At 37.3% G+C, this 16,465-nt stretch overlaps 1 protein-coding gene across 2 annotated transcripts in view; it reads right to left on the bottom strand.

Annotated features, from left to right (window-relative positions):
- Positions 1-16,465, bottom strand: part of Unc5c (unc-5 netrin receptor C) — a 352,164-nt gene that overhangs the window by 148,335 nt on the left and 187,364 nt on the right. For both annotated transcript variants that reach the window (XM_032897248.1, XM_032897249.1), the window contains exon 2: positions 3,777-3,998. In XM_032897248.1, coding sequence (XP_032753139.1) covers positions 3,777-3,998 — 222 coding nt within the window. The remainder of the gene's footprint in view (positions 1-3,776; positions 3,999-16,465) is intronic.

Here is a 16,465-nt window from a genome sequence, read left to right as displayed (position 1 = left end):
ATATTCCAATATTTCTTGCCTTAAATAAAACCACTAAAGTCTCCTTAGTATAATAAAATCAGAATGTTAAAGTATAGAGCTGAGAACCCAAGTTGCAGGTAAATCTAGTTTTATAAAAACATAAACAAAGAAAACCCACAAAGAATTCTATTCCCATTCCTTTCTTGCAGTGTTTGGTCTCAGAAGATGGCAAAGAAACTCTAAAATAGGAGACCAAGAAATTTCTACAAAGTTTGTCTCGATTGAGGATTTATGATAACTGGCAGAGAGCTGCAATAAAGTGGTGTAGGCTGTTCAGTAGGTTTCATTATTTATGATGAAAGTAATATATTCAAAAGACTGAAAAATATCAAACAATGAAAGTCTTAACTCACCACCCTAGATCCTTAGCTGTCAACATCTTGGTGTGTGTTTAGGCAGAAGGTTTCAATTTCTGTACAAAAACACTTGTATCTTTCTTCTTTGCACAACAGCAAAATGCAGTGGGAATGCTGGGTTATGTATTTTGGATTTTTGTTCAGTTTTATCCGACAGAATTTATACAGCTTCACAAGGGGAAAAACTTCACTTAAAAACACCACCGCCATAGTAATCCATTCTAAGAAGGATCATATCAACAGGGCACAGTGGGCAACCTGCAATGGTAAGTCTGTGTGCATCCAGAATTTTACTTGTAGGATGTCCCTAGACTCCTTTGCAGGATGTCCCTAGACTCCTTTGCCTGGTAGAAATGGATATATGCATTTCAATATTGGTGCTAATTTCATACCGGCACTAAAACTTGTGCCCAGTAAAAAAGGTCCTTAATCCATGTTTTGCAGAAGGTAACATCTCCTTAGATGCTTATTTATAATTAGCATTCCATTGCCTAGAATTACATGTTCTAATGCTGGTTGATTTTCTTTTGGGTGCTGGTACATTTTCTGAAATGCAATTTAAAAATATTTGCATAGTAACTAAGTTATCTCTTTGACTCATGTTAATCAATGTTGATATAAGTTTTTAAAAATATTCTCCTTGGCTCTGTTTGTGGTATTTTAAATTTCAATTACATGATGGCTTCCTGTAAAGCTGCTTCATTTTGTGTTTTAATTTAAAAGGCTTGGCTGTCCCATTACTGAAACTCAATAACCAACCAACAAATGGCCAAAATGATAATAGTGAAGATGGTGGTGGTGATGATGATTATGATGAGGATGATGATGGTGATGATGATGGTGGTGGTGGTAGTGATGGTGGTGGTGGTGGTTGTGGTATGGGTGATGACACTCTATAGTATCTAGAAATTACTTTAAATAATGAAATATGATACGTGCTTTGTGTTTCTATTTCTTTCCCTTTTAACTTCCTATCGTGCTATCTCGAAACATGTACTAATCAACTATTTTTTAAACTGGTTATACAGTCATTATCATATCACATTCTGGAAGTTTTAGGAGTATTTTAATGTTTTATCTAACCAAATTTTAACTGCAGATCTGTGTTTGGTCTTCTGGGAAGATCACACCTCTTTTAATGTCTTTTATTTTATTTTATGTTTATAAAGAGTCTTTGTGCTTCTATTTCAAGTTGCACTAAGCTGTTCTTAGAAGTCATTCTATGTTGAAGTGTGGCAATCTTACAGACTCCCTTACAGATGGCATGCATCTCAAAAATATTTATCATTTATATTCAAGAACAATATATAAGTGTGTGCATGTGTATGTGTGTATACACAATTATTTTTATAACTAAGTAGAATTCGAAAGTGTTCTTTCTAAAGCTGGGTGTGTATCTTAATGGTGGATCCGATGCCCATGTGTGTGTGCATGAGGTCTAGGGTCTATCCCCAGTATCACAAAGAAAATCAATCTTTCAAATTTCTTAAAATCATAACTTCATAATTTCATTTACATTGATATTCTAAATGACATGCCTCATTAATTTGAATTTGAATTGGCTATCTGTACCTAGAAAAAAATAATGAGTTACATTATTTTGAGCAGCTAATTTTCTGTATTCCCAATATTTGTAATTTATTCTTCGAAGTGGCATAAAATTTCCATGTATACAAAATTATGCCATATGTTGAAATGGTACTTTTCGTCTTTCTTTACAACTTTTACACATCTTAATGATGTATGTTCTCTAAAACACTTATTGTATTAATGGGTTAGAGTAATATTCTCAGCAGTGGTGTGTGTGGATTCCTTCTTATATGTGGCAAGTATGGCACCAAAGGATAATTGCTAACTTTCTTGGGAAGTTTTATTTAGAAATAAAAGCCAACAAAAATTATATAACATTTGATTCTCTCTGGATTCAGGTACTGGAACTTTCCCTTAACTCACACGTATTCATCCTGAATTTGTGTGTGTGTGTGTGTGTATGTGTGTGTGTGTGTGTGTGCACGTGTGCATGCACATGCTACTAATATATTGAGAGGTTTGCAGAGTGACGAATATCAGACATTTCATTTTTATTTATAATCTTCCCATATAGACATTTTCATAAATTATTAAGACATACCTAAATACTTTGATTCTCATTTTCACATTTGTGATACTTTGCACTCATTGTTAAAAGACTTTGTACTTGAAATCTTTAGAAATAAATGAGCTGAAATCAATAAAATTCAATTCTCTCGAGATTTTTGTCAACATCTGGTAGAGTTACTTTCTGAGTAATTAGATGAAGAGCTTAGGCATTTCCCTGATGTAAGCTTGCCCGTGATTGGATAATCATTTTTTTTTCTGTAGTCAGCAGTTTGCAGTCAGTGAATGTACTGACTAATAGATTAACAGCAAATATGCAGAACTGCTATTTGATTTCCTGACAGCACTTATACTATATCCCTATATGTTCCACATGTCTTTTTGAGATGCCTCTTCTCAGTCAGTAGCCTAGTCTATGCCTTTAATGGCCATATCTTCAATCGATGTTGTTGTTGGTGATGTGGAAGTAGGTCCCTGTCATGAGCTGTTCTGTCCTTGTTTCCGATTAAGCCAATAGATGGGCACAAATTGGCATTATTTGCAATTTTGGTACCGTGAATCTGCTTTCTGTATCATAGAGATGTCTGTGAAAGATAAGATGTAAAAAAATTGTTTCCCATTTCTATCATTTTAATTCATTTTAGCTTAAAAATGTTGGTTAATAATGTGTTAACTCTACTGTATGTCTTAAGACCACAATGCCATAGATTTAGATTTGAATGTTTTAAGTGCTATTCTCCCTCCTGGAGATGAAAACACTTAAGCCTCAGAAGAAAGTTTTCTGTCTGTCTAATTTAAAGGAAATATAAGATATTACATAACTAGCTTTCACTGGTAATTGGAGATAAAACATCACAGAAGTTTCATTGATAACTATCAAAGAATAGTTTAAATTATTGTATAAAATAGTATCAGGGACGTATGCAGATCAGTGTCGGGCAGTAATGTTACCAAGCACAATTCGTCCCCATTTACACATGATGCCCAGATGCAGGAGATTTGTCTTCGACTTCCATACAAGTGAAATTCAAAGACATCCGTTGCCAGGATGTTTAACATTAATTCATTCAATTGATCCCATATTATGCATCTTATTGAATAGTCACATAGTTCATCAGCAATAAAGCATTCATCCTTCATGGCTTGCTTTGCATTGTATCAAACGAGATCATTAATTCTTAACCTAACTGATTCAAAGTTTTTGCCAAAGGACAATGCCTCCATACCAGCCTTTCTATAAGAAGTGTCATGACAACAGCACAGTGGGGTTAAGTGAGTCCTGGACTCCAATCCCAAACTCACCGGAGGTTTCATCCACCCTCTCGTCTACTACGTGGTCCTTCTGATGAACCCATTCGCTGTTGCACTTGAAGTAGATCTGGGTGGCAGGGCTGGCTTTACAATACAGGTTCACAGGCTTGTTCTTCACAATGTAAGCTTCCTCGGGCTCAATGAGAAAGTGTGGCAATGGCTCAGGTGGGTCCGATGGAAAGGTTTCTGGGAGTTCATGGAAAAAGTCATCATCTGGTAAAGGAACAGAAAGTGGAAATTGGTCAGAATATGGCAATTTGTCTTCTAGTTGCTGTTTTTTTTTTTTTTTTAGAAAAATGACTTTAACTGAAAAAAATAACTTCTTGAATGTGTGTTATTATATGCAAAGCAATAGTTAGAAATGTTGACTGGGTATTCAATATATGACAAAACTCAACCCAAGGAACTCAGCAAATAATCTGGATTGTTATTTTATTTTCTATATATGACAAAACTCAACTGGAAGAACTACTGAAAACACAGAGAGTGAACAGCAAACTGAGAAACGAAGTCCAAGTTCTTGTCACTAACAGAATCTATGATCTTCACAATGCATTATGTAATTCCCGGATTACAGAGTTGCTATGAAAAACTAAAACAAGGGACTAGAGAGATGTCTCAGTGGGTAAAGATACTTTTTTTTTAAATTCCAGAGGACCTGGGTTCAGTTCTCAGTACCTGCATGGTGACTTCCAGTCATCCATACATCTAGTTCCAGAGAGTCTGATGTCCTCTTTGCCCTGTATGGGCAGTCCACACATTTGATGCACAGATACGTATGCAAGGACAACAGCCATAGTCAAAAATAAATACTCAAACAAAAACAACATCTGTTAGACTCATAAGGCTCGTTTAAATCTTTTGCAAAGATCTGGGCAAAAACATTGAAAATGTGACTTAAAGTTCTTTAGGTCCAGTTGCAACTTGATCATTAGTTTCCAACAATCCATTTGATTCTTTCATTCAGCTGAAAATATTCATTGAGACTAAAATTGTCTAGGCACTGAAAATTAGTGAGAACATTAAGCTGGTCACTAGCAGAGCCGCGGTAGAAATGCTATCTGGTCTAATCTTGAAATTTTACTTTGGATTTTATATAGTATTATGTGACTGTTAGAAAATTAGTTAACCTTGCTATATAAAGGTTTTCAGCTTTAGTGAGAACATACCATGCATGTCCTTAGCTTTGAAAATTGTCAAAAGTGCTCCACACATCTGTCACTTCCAAGTCACCGAATAAATCTAAGCTAAAATCACTGGAGAGATTCATACCTTTTAAAGTCCTTTTGTTTTTCTTAACTTGAATTCCACATGATTTCAATAGATTGAATAAAACCTAGTAATATTTTATAAAATGATTGAATCCTTTCATTATGTTACACATTACACTTGGTAATTATCTTTCTAGTTGGGACAGAGAAGAACAAACTATCATTAGTCCATAAATATGCTAATACTGTGTGTAAAAACTTATGGGTTAAAAGTAAAAAAGAATGTACTTTATAAATTCTCTGAAAATACTTTTCTGTAGCAATAGACATGGCATGGGATTGGCATTTAGAGGCTGGCTGTGCAGATATCACCATGAAAATCATTACATTACGCATTCGATTTCTATCTCGTTTTTGGGGGGTAGCCATTGGTGAAGTAGACATCTGTCCACTAAGAAATTTGGCCGGTGACTTTTATCATCTAGGTCATGGGATAGCTTTCAAATACTAATGACACCCGGTAGTTGCCAATCTGCTTTGGAATAAAAATTGGGTCTACTTGAATCACAGCCAAAACTAGTTTTCGAAGCCACTTCACCATAGTTCAATTCCTGACATCATGGAGATAATGTCTGCTCTAACTAAGCTTTCTTTCCTACCCCATCTCCTTGATATACTTCTTTATGCTAAGGCTTCATTTCTAGTTTTTCCACCATTGATAAGCCAGGACACAAACTGTCAGATTACTAAAGAATAACCTTGTTTACATCAGTTTCAGCTTCACTAGTCAATATGCAAGACCACTCAAGACTGCTCAAATAAACAGAGTTAGGAAAGCAGAGGGAAGAGGAGCTGTACTATTGACAGATCCGTCTGCACAAATTTGATGTCTTGAATGCCTTACCCAATCTTTCTGTCATATTCAAGAGCACTCCCTTTACATGTGAGGATGTACTAGGCTGATAATCAATACAAGCTATACAAAATGCCACACTCAAATTCTACCGAAGCATAGCTCTTGTTCCATTATTATTCATGAAAGCAAACAAGACTGTAACTCTAATATATTTCACTTTTCTTTTGGATTGTGTTTGCGTACACATAAACAAGGAAATGTAGTCAAAACTACACATTTACTCAAGCATGCGCAAGATAAAATATGTTCCAGTTACTGTTTTAAGTGAAGCTTGTTCCTTTAAAAGAAATGGTTGCAAAGTACTTGGTAATTAAACACATCTATTTTATTCAGTAATGCAGCATATATGTTTATAGGTTCATATCCCATAGAATGTATTTATGAACAGTAAAAACCAGTTGTGTCACCTAGCCAAAAACGTGCATCTCTCTGGTCTCATAATTTTATTATCACTATTGAGAAGATGAATACTAATGGAAGATGAGAAAAATCACATGCACATTTTCAGGCTAAAAGAAGTTCAGTGAAATGCCAGCAGGAAAATTCATGATTTAATAAATATCTAAAACACCTATGAGCAAACTAATTGGGCATTTCCTTGATTTTGAGTTCTACCGTAATATAATCATTACACGTGAAAGATATTAGCCTGTGTCTTGCTTTGAAGTTTTATATCATGGATTTGTCAAATTTGCTTGTTAACTCTTTAAAAGGAAGTATAATAAAGAATCATTTCTATCATGAGAGAAAACATTTTCTTTGTGTGATGGAACTTGTATTTCTATTATATATAATTCTCATTTCCACAGAGCTCATCTCTTTGTGTTCCTCTACCGAGGTGCCTTAACAGACAATAGTCCATTATCTTAATATTTCTTATGGTATCCATATTGTAAATTCCAATTTACAGCCTCGGTGAAATCAGGTTATACATTATGTCTTGTTTCTAGTACTCAATTCAGCTGTAGGAAGGACAATGGGCCAAGATAATTCAAGACCCTGGGTTAGTGGATATGTGTAGTGGAATAAATAAAACAAAAGAAACAGGGTGCCTCTTAGTAGGCTCATAGATTCTGAAATTTCCATGTCTTCACTCTCATGAGACACCACCTGCACCATACCAAACCTCATGAGTACAGATAAACATCACCCCAATCATAGTAAGCTAAGAAAATGCTTTCTGGTTTTTGCCAGATAAAAATTCTAAGAGGCAGTATTCATTTTCCTGTTATCATGTTTTTTTTTTAAATAATAATACTGGTACAACCACTCTGTAAATCAGTCTGGAGGTTCCTCAGAAAATTGGACATTGCATTACCTGAAGACCCAGCTATACCTCTCCTGGGCATATACCCAAAAGATGCTCCAACAAAGACACATACTCTACTATGTTCATAGCAGCCCTTACAACCAGTGCCTTCAGGGATGAAACCACTACCGAAAGACTATACATGGACTGACCCAGGGCTCCAACTGCATATGTAGCAGAGAATAGCCTTGTCGGGGCACAGGTGGAAGGGGAAGCCCTTGGTCCTGCCAAGGTTGGACCCCCAGTGCAGGGGAATATGGGGGGCCAGTAAGGGGGATGGATGGGGGGAATGCCCTTATGGGGGAGGGGAAGGGGATGGGGACTTATGGACAGGAAACTGGGAAAGGGAATAACATTTGAAGTGTAAGTAAAGAAATCTATCTTATAAAAATAAATAATAAATTTCACTTTTTCTAGTGTGTTTTTAAATAAACAAATCAACCCCCCTTAACCAAAATGGTACAAATTAATGTGAAAAGTATATAACTATCTAGCATGGCTATGTTGATGTGTATTTAGTAAGGAGAACATAGGTGGCTTATAATGCCTCTCACTCTACACGAACACATAGCTGCTTTGCCCCATGTATTTGCCTCTCACGTGATTGCCTCTTACTTTGCCAACCTGTTTTAGGTAACTATCAATAATCTTCAAAAGATTAAAAATACTTAACAGAAGCTCATGATTATATTGTCTTATATTCATTATCATAATTCAAAAGGTTTAAAAGATATTTGTAAGTGGATATTAGCCCAACTGTTCGAATTACCCTAAATGCACAGAACACACAAAACTCAAGAAGGATGACCAAAATGCGAATGCTTCACTCCTTCTTTAAAAGGGGAACAGGAATACCCTTGGGAGGGAATAGGGAGGCAAAGTTTAGAACAGAGGCTGAAGGAACACCCATTCAGAGTCTGCCTCACATGTGGCCCAAACATATACAGCCACCAAACTAGATAAAATGGATGAAGCAAAAAAGTGCAGGCTGACAGGAACCGGATGTAGATCTCTCCTGAGAGACACAGCAGGAATATGGCAAATATATAGGCGAATGCCAGCAGCAAACCACTGAACTGAGAACGGGACCCCCGTTGAAGGAATCAGAGAAAGGATTGAAAGATCTTGAAGGGGCTCGAGACCCCATATGAACAACATTGCCAACCAACCAGAGCTTCCAGGGACTAAGCCACTACCCAAAGACTATACATGGACTCTGACCCTAGGCTCCAACCTCATAGGTAGCAATGGATAGCCTAGTAAGAGCACCAGTGGAAGGGGAAGCCCTTGGTCCTGCCAAGACTGAACCCCCAGTGAACGTGATTGTTGGGGTGAGGGCGGTAATGGGGGGAGGATGGGGAGGGGAACACCGATAGAGAAGGGGAGGGGGAGGGTTAGGGGGATGTTGGCCTGGAAACTGGGAAAGGGAATAACAATTGAAATGTAAATAAGAAATACCCAATTTAATAAAGATGAAGGGAAAAAAAAGATATTTGTATATGTGTGTGTACCATGTTTGTGCACTGTGTGTACCATGTTTGTGTACACACCTATGGTAGCCAGAGGGTAACACACTCTCTGAAAGTGGAGTTAAAGGTGGTTACAAGTTGCGTAATATGGGTGCCGACAACACACACAGGGCTAGCTGTACAGTGTGTATGGCCCAATACAGAATGAGAATTCCAAGATCCTAGTTTAAAATGTACGAGAGTTTCTGAAAATAAAATAAAAATATTAAATGAGGCCCTGGCCCATTGAGACAGAACAGGTGACATTAGCTAGGCATCCAACCCTAGGTACAGATGAAGTAAACCAGGGATTCTGTCGCACAGTGTGACAACATTCTAGGGGACCATTTATGTTGAAACTCATTGGGGATTTCACTTATTTTTAAGGTATATTAGTTAGTTTCTAAAAGACAGGATTTTAGACAGAGAAACCTGGGATCTAGCCAATTCCTTGCAGCAGAGGTTGTGTGGCAATCTGGGCACAGCCTTCCCTTATGAGTTACAGTCGTTACCACCCACTGGGCTGCCTTCAGTAAGAGCATCCGGACTACAGAGGCCAATTCCCATAGGCTACAATTCCAACAGAGACTACACAGACTACATACTGAGATCACATCTTAGAAGCCTGATGATCTTAGAGTTCAAGCAAACCAGCGTTCAGATACGACTATGGTCTTATCCCAAAACTTGAAGCTATTAAAGACCAGGCCTGAGTTTTCACCCCACGGAGAGACCAGTAATGAAACCGTCTTGCTACTTCATTGAGACCCTATCAGGGGGACGCTAGGAACCCAGTTTATAAACACAGCTACAGACTGGGAACTTCTCTTGGGCAATGTGTTTCAACTCTTTTAAATTATGACATTTTGTAAGAACTTATACTTCAACTTGAGATGAAATGCACCAATTGGGCCAAAACTAGAGGAATAATGAAATGGTTTCGTTTTATGTACAGGTTATTCATATTAACAAAGTGAGATTCTTATGGTAATCTCCTCTCTATATAGTGAAGTTGGTTTCAACCTAAAGCTAGACATGCCTTTGTGTGTGTGTGTGTGTGTGTGTGTGTGTATGTGTGTGTGTGTGTGTGTGTGTGTGTGTGTGTGTGTGTATGTATACATTATTACTCATTTTATTCTCTTCTCACATTGGGCTTACATTTCCACTCTCTACCATTTCTCAATACTCGCTTTACTCCAGCAGTGCTGTCTTTATCTGGGTTTCAGTAAATCTTAGCATCTCTGTCTCCATTATCACATGCAGGCATTGGCTTTTTCATTTATATACAAGTGAGGAAAGCTTTGTACCATGTATTATCTTTATAGACTTTCATTCCACCTAATTCTTGACAGGAAAATACTATGCTATGAACATCAATCTTGGAAGCTTTAGGTTGCTGGTTTTATTGCTATATCAAGCTTTAATTTTCATCAACTTAATACATACATTTCTACATTTCTGAATCACGCGACTTAAACTGTTATTGCTCGTAGAGTGAAATATAGGACCATTATCTCTTTGTCTGAGACTCAAAGCATATTCTTCTAAAATGGATTTTGCTTCCAAAGAACTTGAGAGCAATTTAAAATGAATGACTGAAAAGCTAATTTTATCTGCATTTGGCTACTCATCCATCAGAGATATAATGTATGATAGATTACCAAAAAAGTAGCTGGAATTAACTGTTTGAGTAAGACTCTAGGCTATTTTAATATTTTTATTAAAATATTCTTTGGAAGACCAAGTCTATGTTCTACATATCAATAAACATATCAGTGTATTCACCCTTTAAATCTAAATAGTTGGATCAATAATGCCTTCAATGTATTCTATAGTTGGATATACTGAATATTTCTAACTTCAAAAGAATTACTTTCAAAGAAATATTTTCTAAGTACATCCTTCTACTCCTAGGAGAAGTATAAAGTTAACATGCTATTTTGACATTTAGTTATTTCTGAAATAGAAGCACTTCCTTATGCCCTGGGAAGGCTCTCCTGTTCTCTGCCTTTCATACTTTGAAACCCTCTTATTCTCTTATGTTCTTCCTCTTCTGTATAAGTTCTACTGTACACCTGAGAGACAATCTTTAAAAATTTACTTCTTCTTTTAAATTACCAAATATAAAGGAAAGAAAATGGCCAGTTTCATTTGCTGAACAGTTTAGCTAAAATTTTTGAAAGAATATTGAGAGGACCAATGGCCATCAGAGTCAAGAGGATTTATAATATGACATATCTTTATAATCTCTCTCTGTATATATATATATATATATATATATATATATATAGTATATATAGTATATACTTCTCACAAAGGCTGCCTCACTCTTTAGAATCCACACTGTATACAAAGTGAGACAAAATTTGCATACCTGTGTGTGACTATATTTAGTGAGCCATGGCTTATTTAAAACCCACACAATCTATTACGACAAAAGCCATTTGAATTTGTTGACATGAGATTGAGCATATGGAGCCTCCAACTGCAGTGCAGTTCAGTAGTTTTCTGAAGTGTCCAATCATAGGCATACTTGCTCATCAAGGAAAATAGGGATTGGGATTTGTATATGAGGAGGTGAGTAAAGAAAGCAAGTTTTGTCGACTTTTATATACTTTTTGTACCAACAGAGAGATGTGTGTGTACATGTATTATGTGCATGTGTATGACTGTCACGCCAGGGCAGAGGATGTACAAGGAAAAACTTCACAGCAGGCACATGGAGACATCAGAGGTCATTGCTTCTGGGGAGAAGTGCAAGTGTTGACAGAGAATGCTGATATCTTATTTAAAGGTTTGCCATTCATATATATGGCATGATTTTTGAACTTTTGACCAAATTTAGATATCAATTAGATAACTTTCATGCTCCTTAGGACCCTTCATTAAATACAACTCCAAAACCAACAGCACTGACTCCATTAAAAATTACTCCACATCTCCATTAAATGTGCTGTTTGCAGACTATCGAATTTGTATTTCACTTTCATTTACTTATTCCTAGATTCATTCTATTTTTCTCTTAATTTTGCCCCCAATTCCTCAGTTTCTTGACCTCTGATTTAAATTAGCAAGGTTTATTGCCCTTTTAATATTTTTTCAAGATTCCGTATTTAATGACCACTTTCCATATGTCAGTGTGGTCCTCACCGTTGTGGCCGAAGTTCTTATACTTTATCTGCTTTAGCCTTAAATGACATCTTAGGTACAGAAAGAGAAGTCATGCTTTCGGTACCTATATAATATAATAAATATAATAGAATTATATATTATATAATATAATATATTATATTATATATATAATATAATATATTCATCTCTGTTGAATTATGGGAAATGTCTGACTTTTTTACTCCCTTCTATTAGTTAATATTCCTATGGTTTTATTACGAACATTAGGCAGAAGTAAATAAATAAAGTCACAAATATAATTTTGGGTTCCGGAGAGATAGCTCAGCAGTTCAGGTCAGTGGCTGTTCTTCCAGAGGAGGTCAATCAACTACCTGGTAGCTCAGAACCAGCTCTCACTCCAGATCTCTGAGGCCCAATGCCTTCTCTGGTCTCTGAATTTTCCAAGCAAATTCATGAAGCACAGATATATATATATATATGTATATATATATATATATATATATATATAAGGAAAAAAATACCCATAAACATAAACTAAAAAGATGAATAGACAAATAAAATGCTTAAAATAAATTTAAAAGAACTTTACAAATCTTAATTATTGACAGAAAAATAAGACATTAGCTTAGAGCTAATTCCATTACTCAATAACTAATGAGAATGATATATGGGTCTCGCAAAGAGGTGAATATTCAGTATTTTAATGTATTCATATCACATATTCTGGTGACCTCCCTGGAAAACTGTCTGAAGCGGTCAGTGTTTGTGTTAACTGTGCCTGGCTCACGTGTTAAGTGAGTGTTCCTCTGAAGGTGACTGTGATGTGACTAAACTCATAGGTAACCTGTAGTGAAAAAAAGTCAGTGATTCTAGATAGTCTAAGTCTGTCTCAAGTCTCAGGAGCAGACATGAGGTCCCCAAGAAGCTCCACAAAACAAATGAAAATATAGGTAGATAACTCATGTCATCAAAATCCCCTAAGCCTCCTTCTGACACTATTCAGCAGCCTGTCTAATTCTCTCATAGCAGGTGAAAGATCCCTTCCTCCTAACACAGCTCCCAGATTAAGCCCATAGCTGCTGCCCCTATTGCTCCATCCTGTGTACATCCAGTCCCTCCCCGAAAGCAAGTTCATGCCCAACGGTGGTGCTTACTCACTGTCAAACATCCCATGCCTAGAATGTCTGTCATAGAATTTAAGTCTTTCTTTTCCTTTCAATTTGCATTGCTATCCCTAAGGATACTTCACAGGGCAACACGGCAATATATAAGAATTACTTCATTTACTGAGATCACGGGAGTAAGAAGAAATCATTGTAAAACTACAGCAGAAATAAACATCAAAAGGTCTCTTACTCTCAGTCTGTGTATGTACTGAGTGTACTTGTGAAGTGTGTACTTATTGATGTGTGTATGTTCATGTGGATATGAGCTCACATGTGAGTATGAAGGGCAGATGGTGTCAGGTATATTTCCGTGATGATTTTCCACTTTTATTTTTTGAGGGAGGATCTTACAGTGACCCTGAAGCTCATAGATTTATCAGGGCAGTCTAAATAAACTTCAAGAATACGCTATTTGTGTCTACTGCTTTGGGCTATAGGCACATGCCTCTGTGTGTGTGTTTGTGTGTGTGTGTATGTGTGTGTGTGTGTGTATGTGTGTGTTCAGGAGATCTGGACTAAAGTCTTCATGTTTGAGCTGTAATCACTTTACTGACTGAGTCACTGTCTCAGCCTTCAAAGCCATAATTAACATGTTTGTAAGTATAAATCTATTTCCAATATAAAAGAAATCAGCTTTCTTTTCTGAAAATGTTAATGCTAACAATGGGGAGCTATGTCTACTTTTGGACTAAGTGAATTCTTTCACACAACACTGAAGGTGTGAGTGTGAAGTCTTACGGTACACCTGATTGTGTTGCCTTCATCTATTGTGCTCATTTGACACTCGATGAATTACATCACTCTTCCCATTTATAAGCTTCCTCCTCCTTGGGGACTCTGCATTAGCAGTGTATTGCTTCCTATCCTATGTCTTTGACCTTCCACTTTCTCCTTTGCTGCTTAAATACAGCCAGATACTTCTCAAAGCTTCTCCTTTGGTCTCTCCCTTGGGCATCTCATCAAACCCGTGGCTTCAATTATCAGATCCTGTCACATACACAACTTTCCCCTCCACTCCCTTGCTCCTTAAAACCCTCTGATGCCTTTCTATTGACTGAGAATGAAATCAGACTCTTTATCCAGGCCAATGAGGACACACTTGCTCTTATTGCTTCTGTCCTCTATGTCTCTTGTCGTAGCCTCCTGTCCTCTTGCCAACACATGGAGACAGACAGTCTGGCACTATTTATTTATCACGCCACATCCGTCCATATCCACCTGCACTGATGCACACTCACCCATACTCATTCACACTCAATCATTGTCTCCTTCATCACCCACACCCATGTATACTCATCCATACTCACCTGCACTCTCTCACACTACCCACACTCATCCATACTCACCCACACTTGCCTACACTCTCTACACTGCCCACACTCGTCTGAACTCACTCACACTCATCTACACTCATTCCTAATTATTTGTACTCACCCACACCCATGCACAGTCATCTACACTCTCCCACACTCACTAACACTCACCCACACTCACCAACACTCATCCATACTCACCCACATTCATATACACTCACACTCATCCACATTTACCTACACTCACCCACTCATTCACACTCACCTTCACTTGCTTACACCTATCAGCACTCATCCATAATCACCTGCACTCATCTGCACTCACCCACATTTACCTGCACTTACCCACACTCACTTACACTCACATTCATTTACACTCACCCACCCTCACCAATACTCACCTACACTCACCCACATTCTCTACACTCAAACTAATGTACACTCACAAAACTCATCCACACTCATGCACACTCACCTACACAAACATCCACACTCACCTACACTCACACTCATTTACACTCACTCACTCACCCACATTCACCTACACTCACACTCATTTACACTCACTCACACTCACTTACACTCATCCACACTCACCCACACTCATAACTTGTGCTTTACCTAAAAAGCATTTTTTTTCTGTCTTAAAATTATAGCTCAACTCCCCACCCCACCACCCGTCAGGCGAAAAGAGAATTAAGATCACAAAGTCCACAGAAATGTTTCCTTCTAAGAACACATTTCTACATTACTTCTTCTTATTACTGTCACCATCATCATCATTATTTTCTGTTATTATCTCACATTAACTTGCTCACTAAACTGATTGCTTTTCCCCTTGCATAGAACTCCAAGCTCCGTGAAATCAGTTGTATACTTTTGCTCAACACTGTATGCTCAACACCAACATCAGGTGGACTTACCTCCCTCCCTTAACATTAAACTGACTTTTAATATCAATTCCTCATTTCTGTTTATAACATTACTTTCACAGTCAGAATAGGGTCCCTCATGAGGCCTGAATAAATAAGGAATAGAGTTCCATACTCTTTATCTGAATTATTGCAAGACCTTGATATTGATTTCAATTGTCTAGATTTTCTTCCTTCGTGTCAATGTGTACCTGTATTAGTCAGCTTTTCATTTCCGTGGACCAAATACCAGAATTAAGTTAAAAAGAAACAAAAGGTTTATTTTAGCTCGTGGTTTAAGATCTCATAAACATAACCCAGTCCACGGTCATTTGAATCCATTCCAGTTAACACTATTCGTCTCATGGCAACCAGGAAGAAAACGGCCTGAAGGAAGAAGGGACCGCTAACAGGACGGGTGCCAAGTCCCAAGTCCCTCCAACTGTGTCACTGAAATGTCCAACATCTCCTCACAGCCCATCAATTGGGAGCCCATCAATATGGAGCCCATCAATGGATGTTTGGCTCTCTCACATCTCATCTCAGAACACTGCTACATTGGAGGCCAAGAAGAAGCAGAAACAGTTTGGATTCGCACCACAAAGATAGTCCATGACTACAATGGTGATGAATGGTCCAGCATGAAAGTGGAATTGAATTAGTTTCTGCCAGGAATTCTGAGTATTCCACAGAACATGACCCCACATCTTAGCATCCACTTCTTTCTCACCACTCCCTCAGAGTAAAATGTGCAGATGCTGCATCACACAAATACAGTTTTTAAGTTATTTTCTTCCATATACTCCAGGGCTTGGAATCATGGCATTCAGAATTGACTCTTCAATGTCTGTTTCTATTCCATTAAAAAAATTCATTCCTAGTCTTCTCAAATACAATTATCCCTCGCTGTTCAACTGCAAAAGTCCTATAATGCAATTTGAGGGGCCAATGGTTTTACAAAAGTCAGGCCAGAGCGGCCATATCCCAGAAGGTTCTAAAGCTTTTTCTCAATTGAACGGAACTTATCTATAACTGATAACTTCAAGAACTATAAAGAAAAGTGTTACATGTATAGATTATGTGTTATAAGTCAAAGTTTGATGAAATCTACAGTGATCTCATTACAAACAATGCATGCATGTTTAACTGTTATAAAATTTCATGTTTATACAATACCAAAGACTTCAATACCTGTAACCTAGCTTCAAATTTAA

Source organism: Rattus rattus, chromosome 3, assembly GCF_011064425.1.
Source record: "Rattus rattus isolate New Zealand chromosome 3, Rrattus_CSIRO_v1, whole genome shotgun sequence".
Classification (NCBI taxonomy): Eukaryota; Metazoa; Chordata; class Mammalia; order Rodentia; family Muridae; genus Rattus; species Rattus rattus.
The sequence above is the reverse complement of the archived record's forward strand: the minus strand, read 5'-3'. Positions and strand labels throughout refer to the sequence as shown.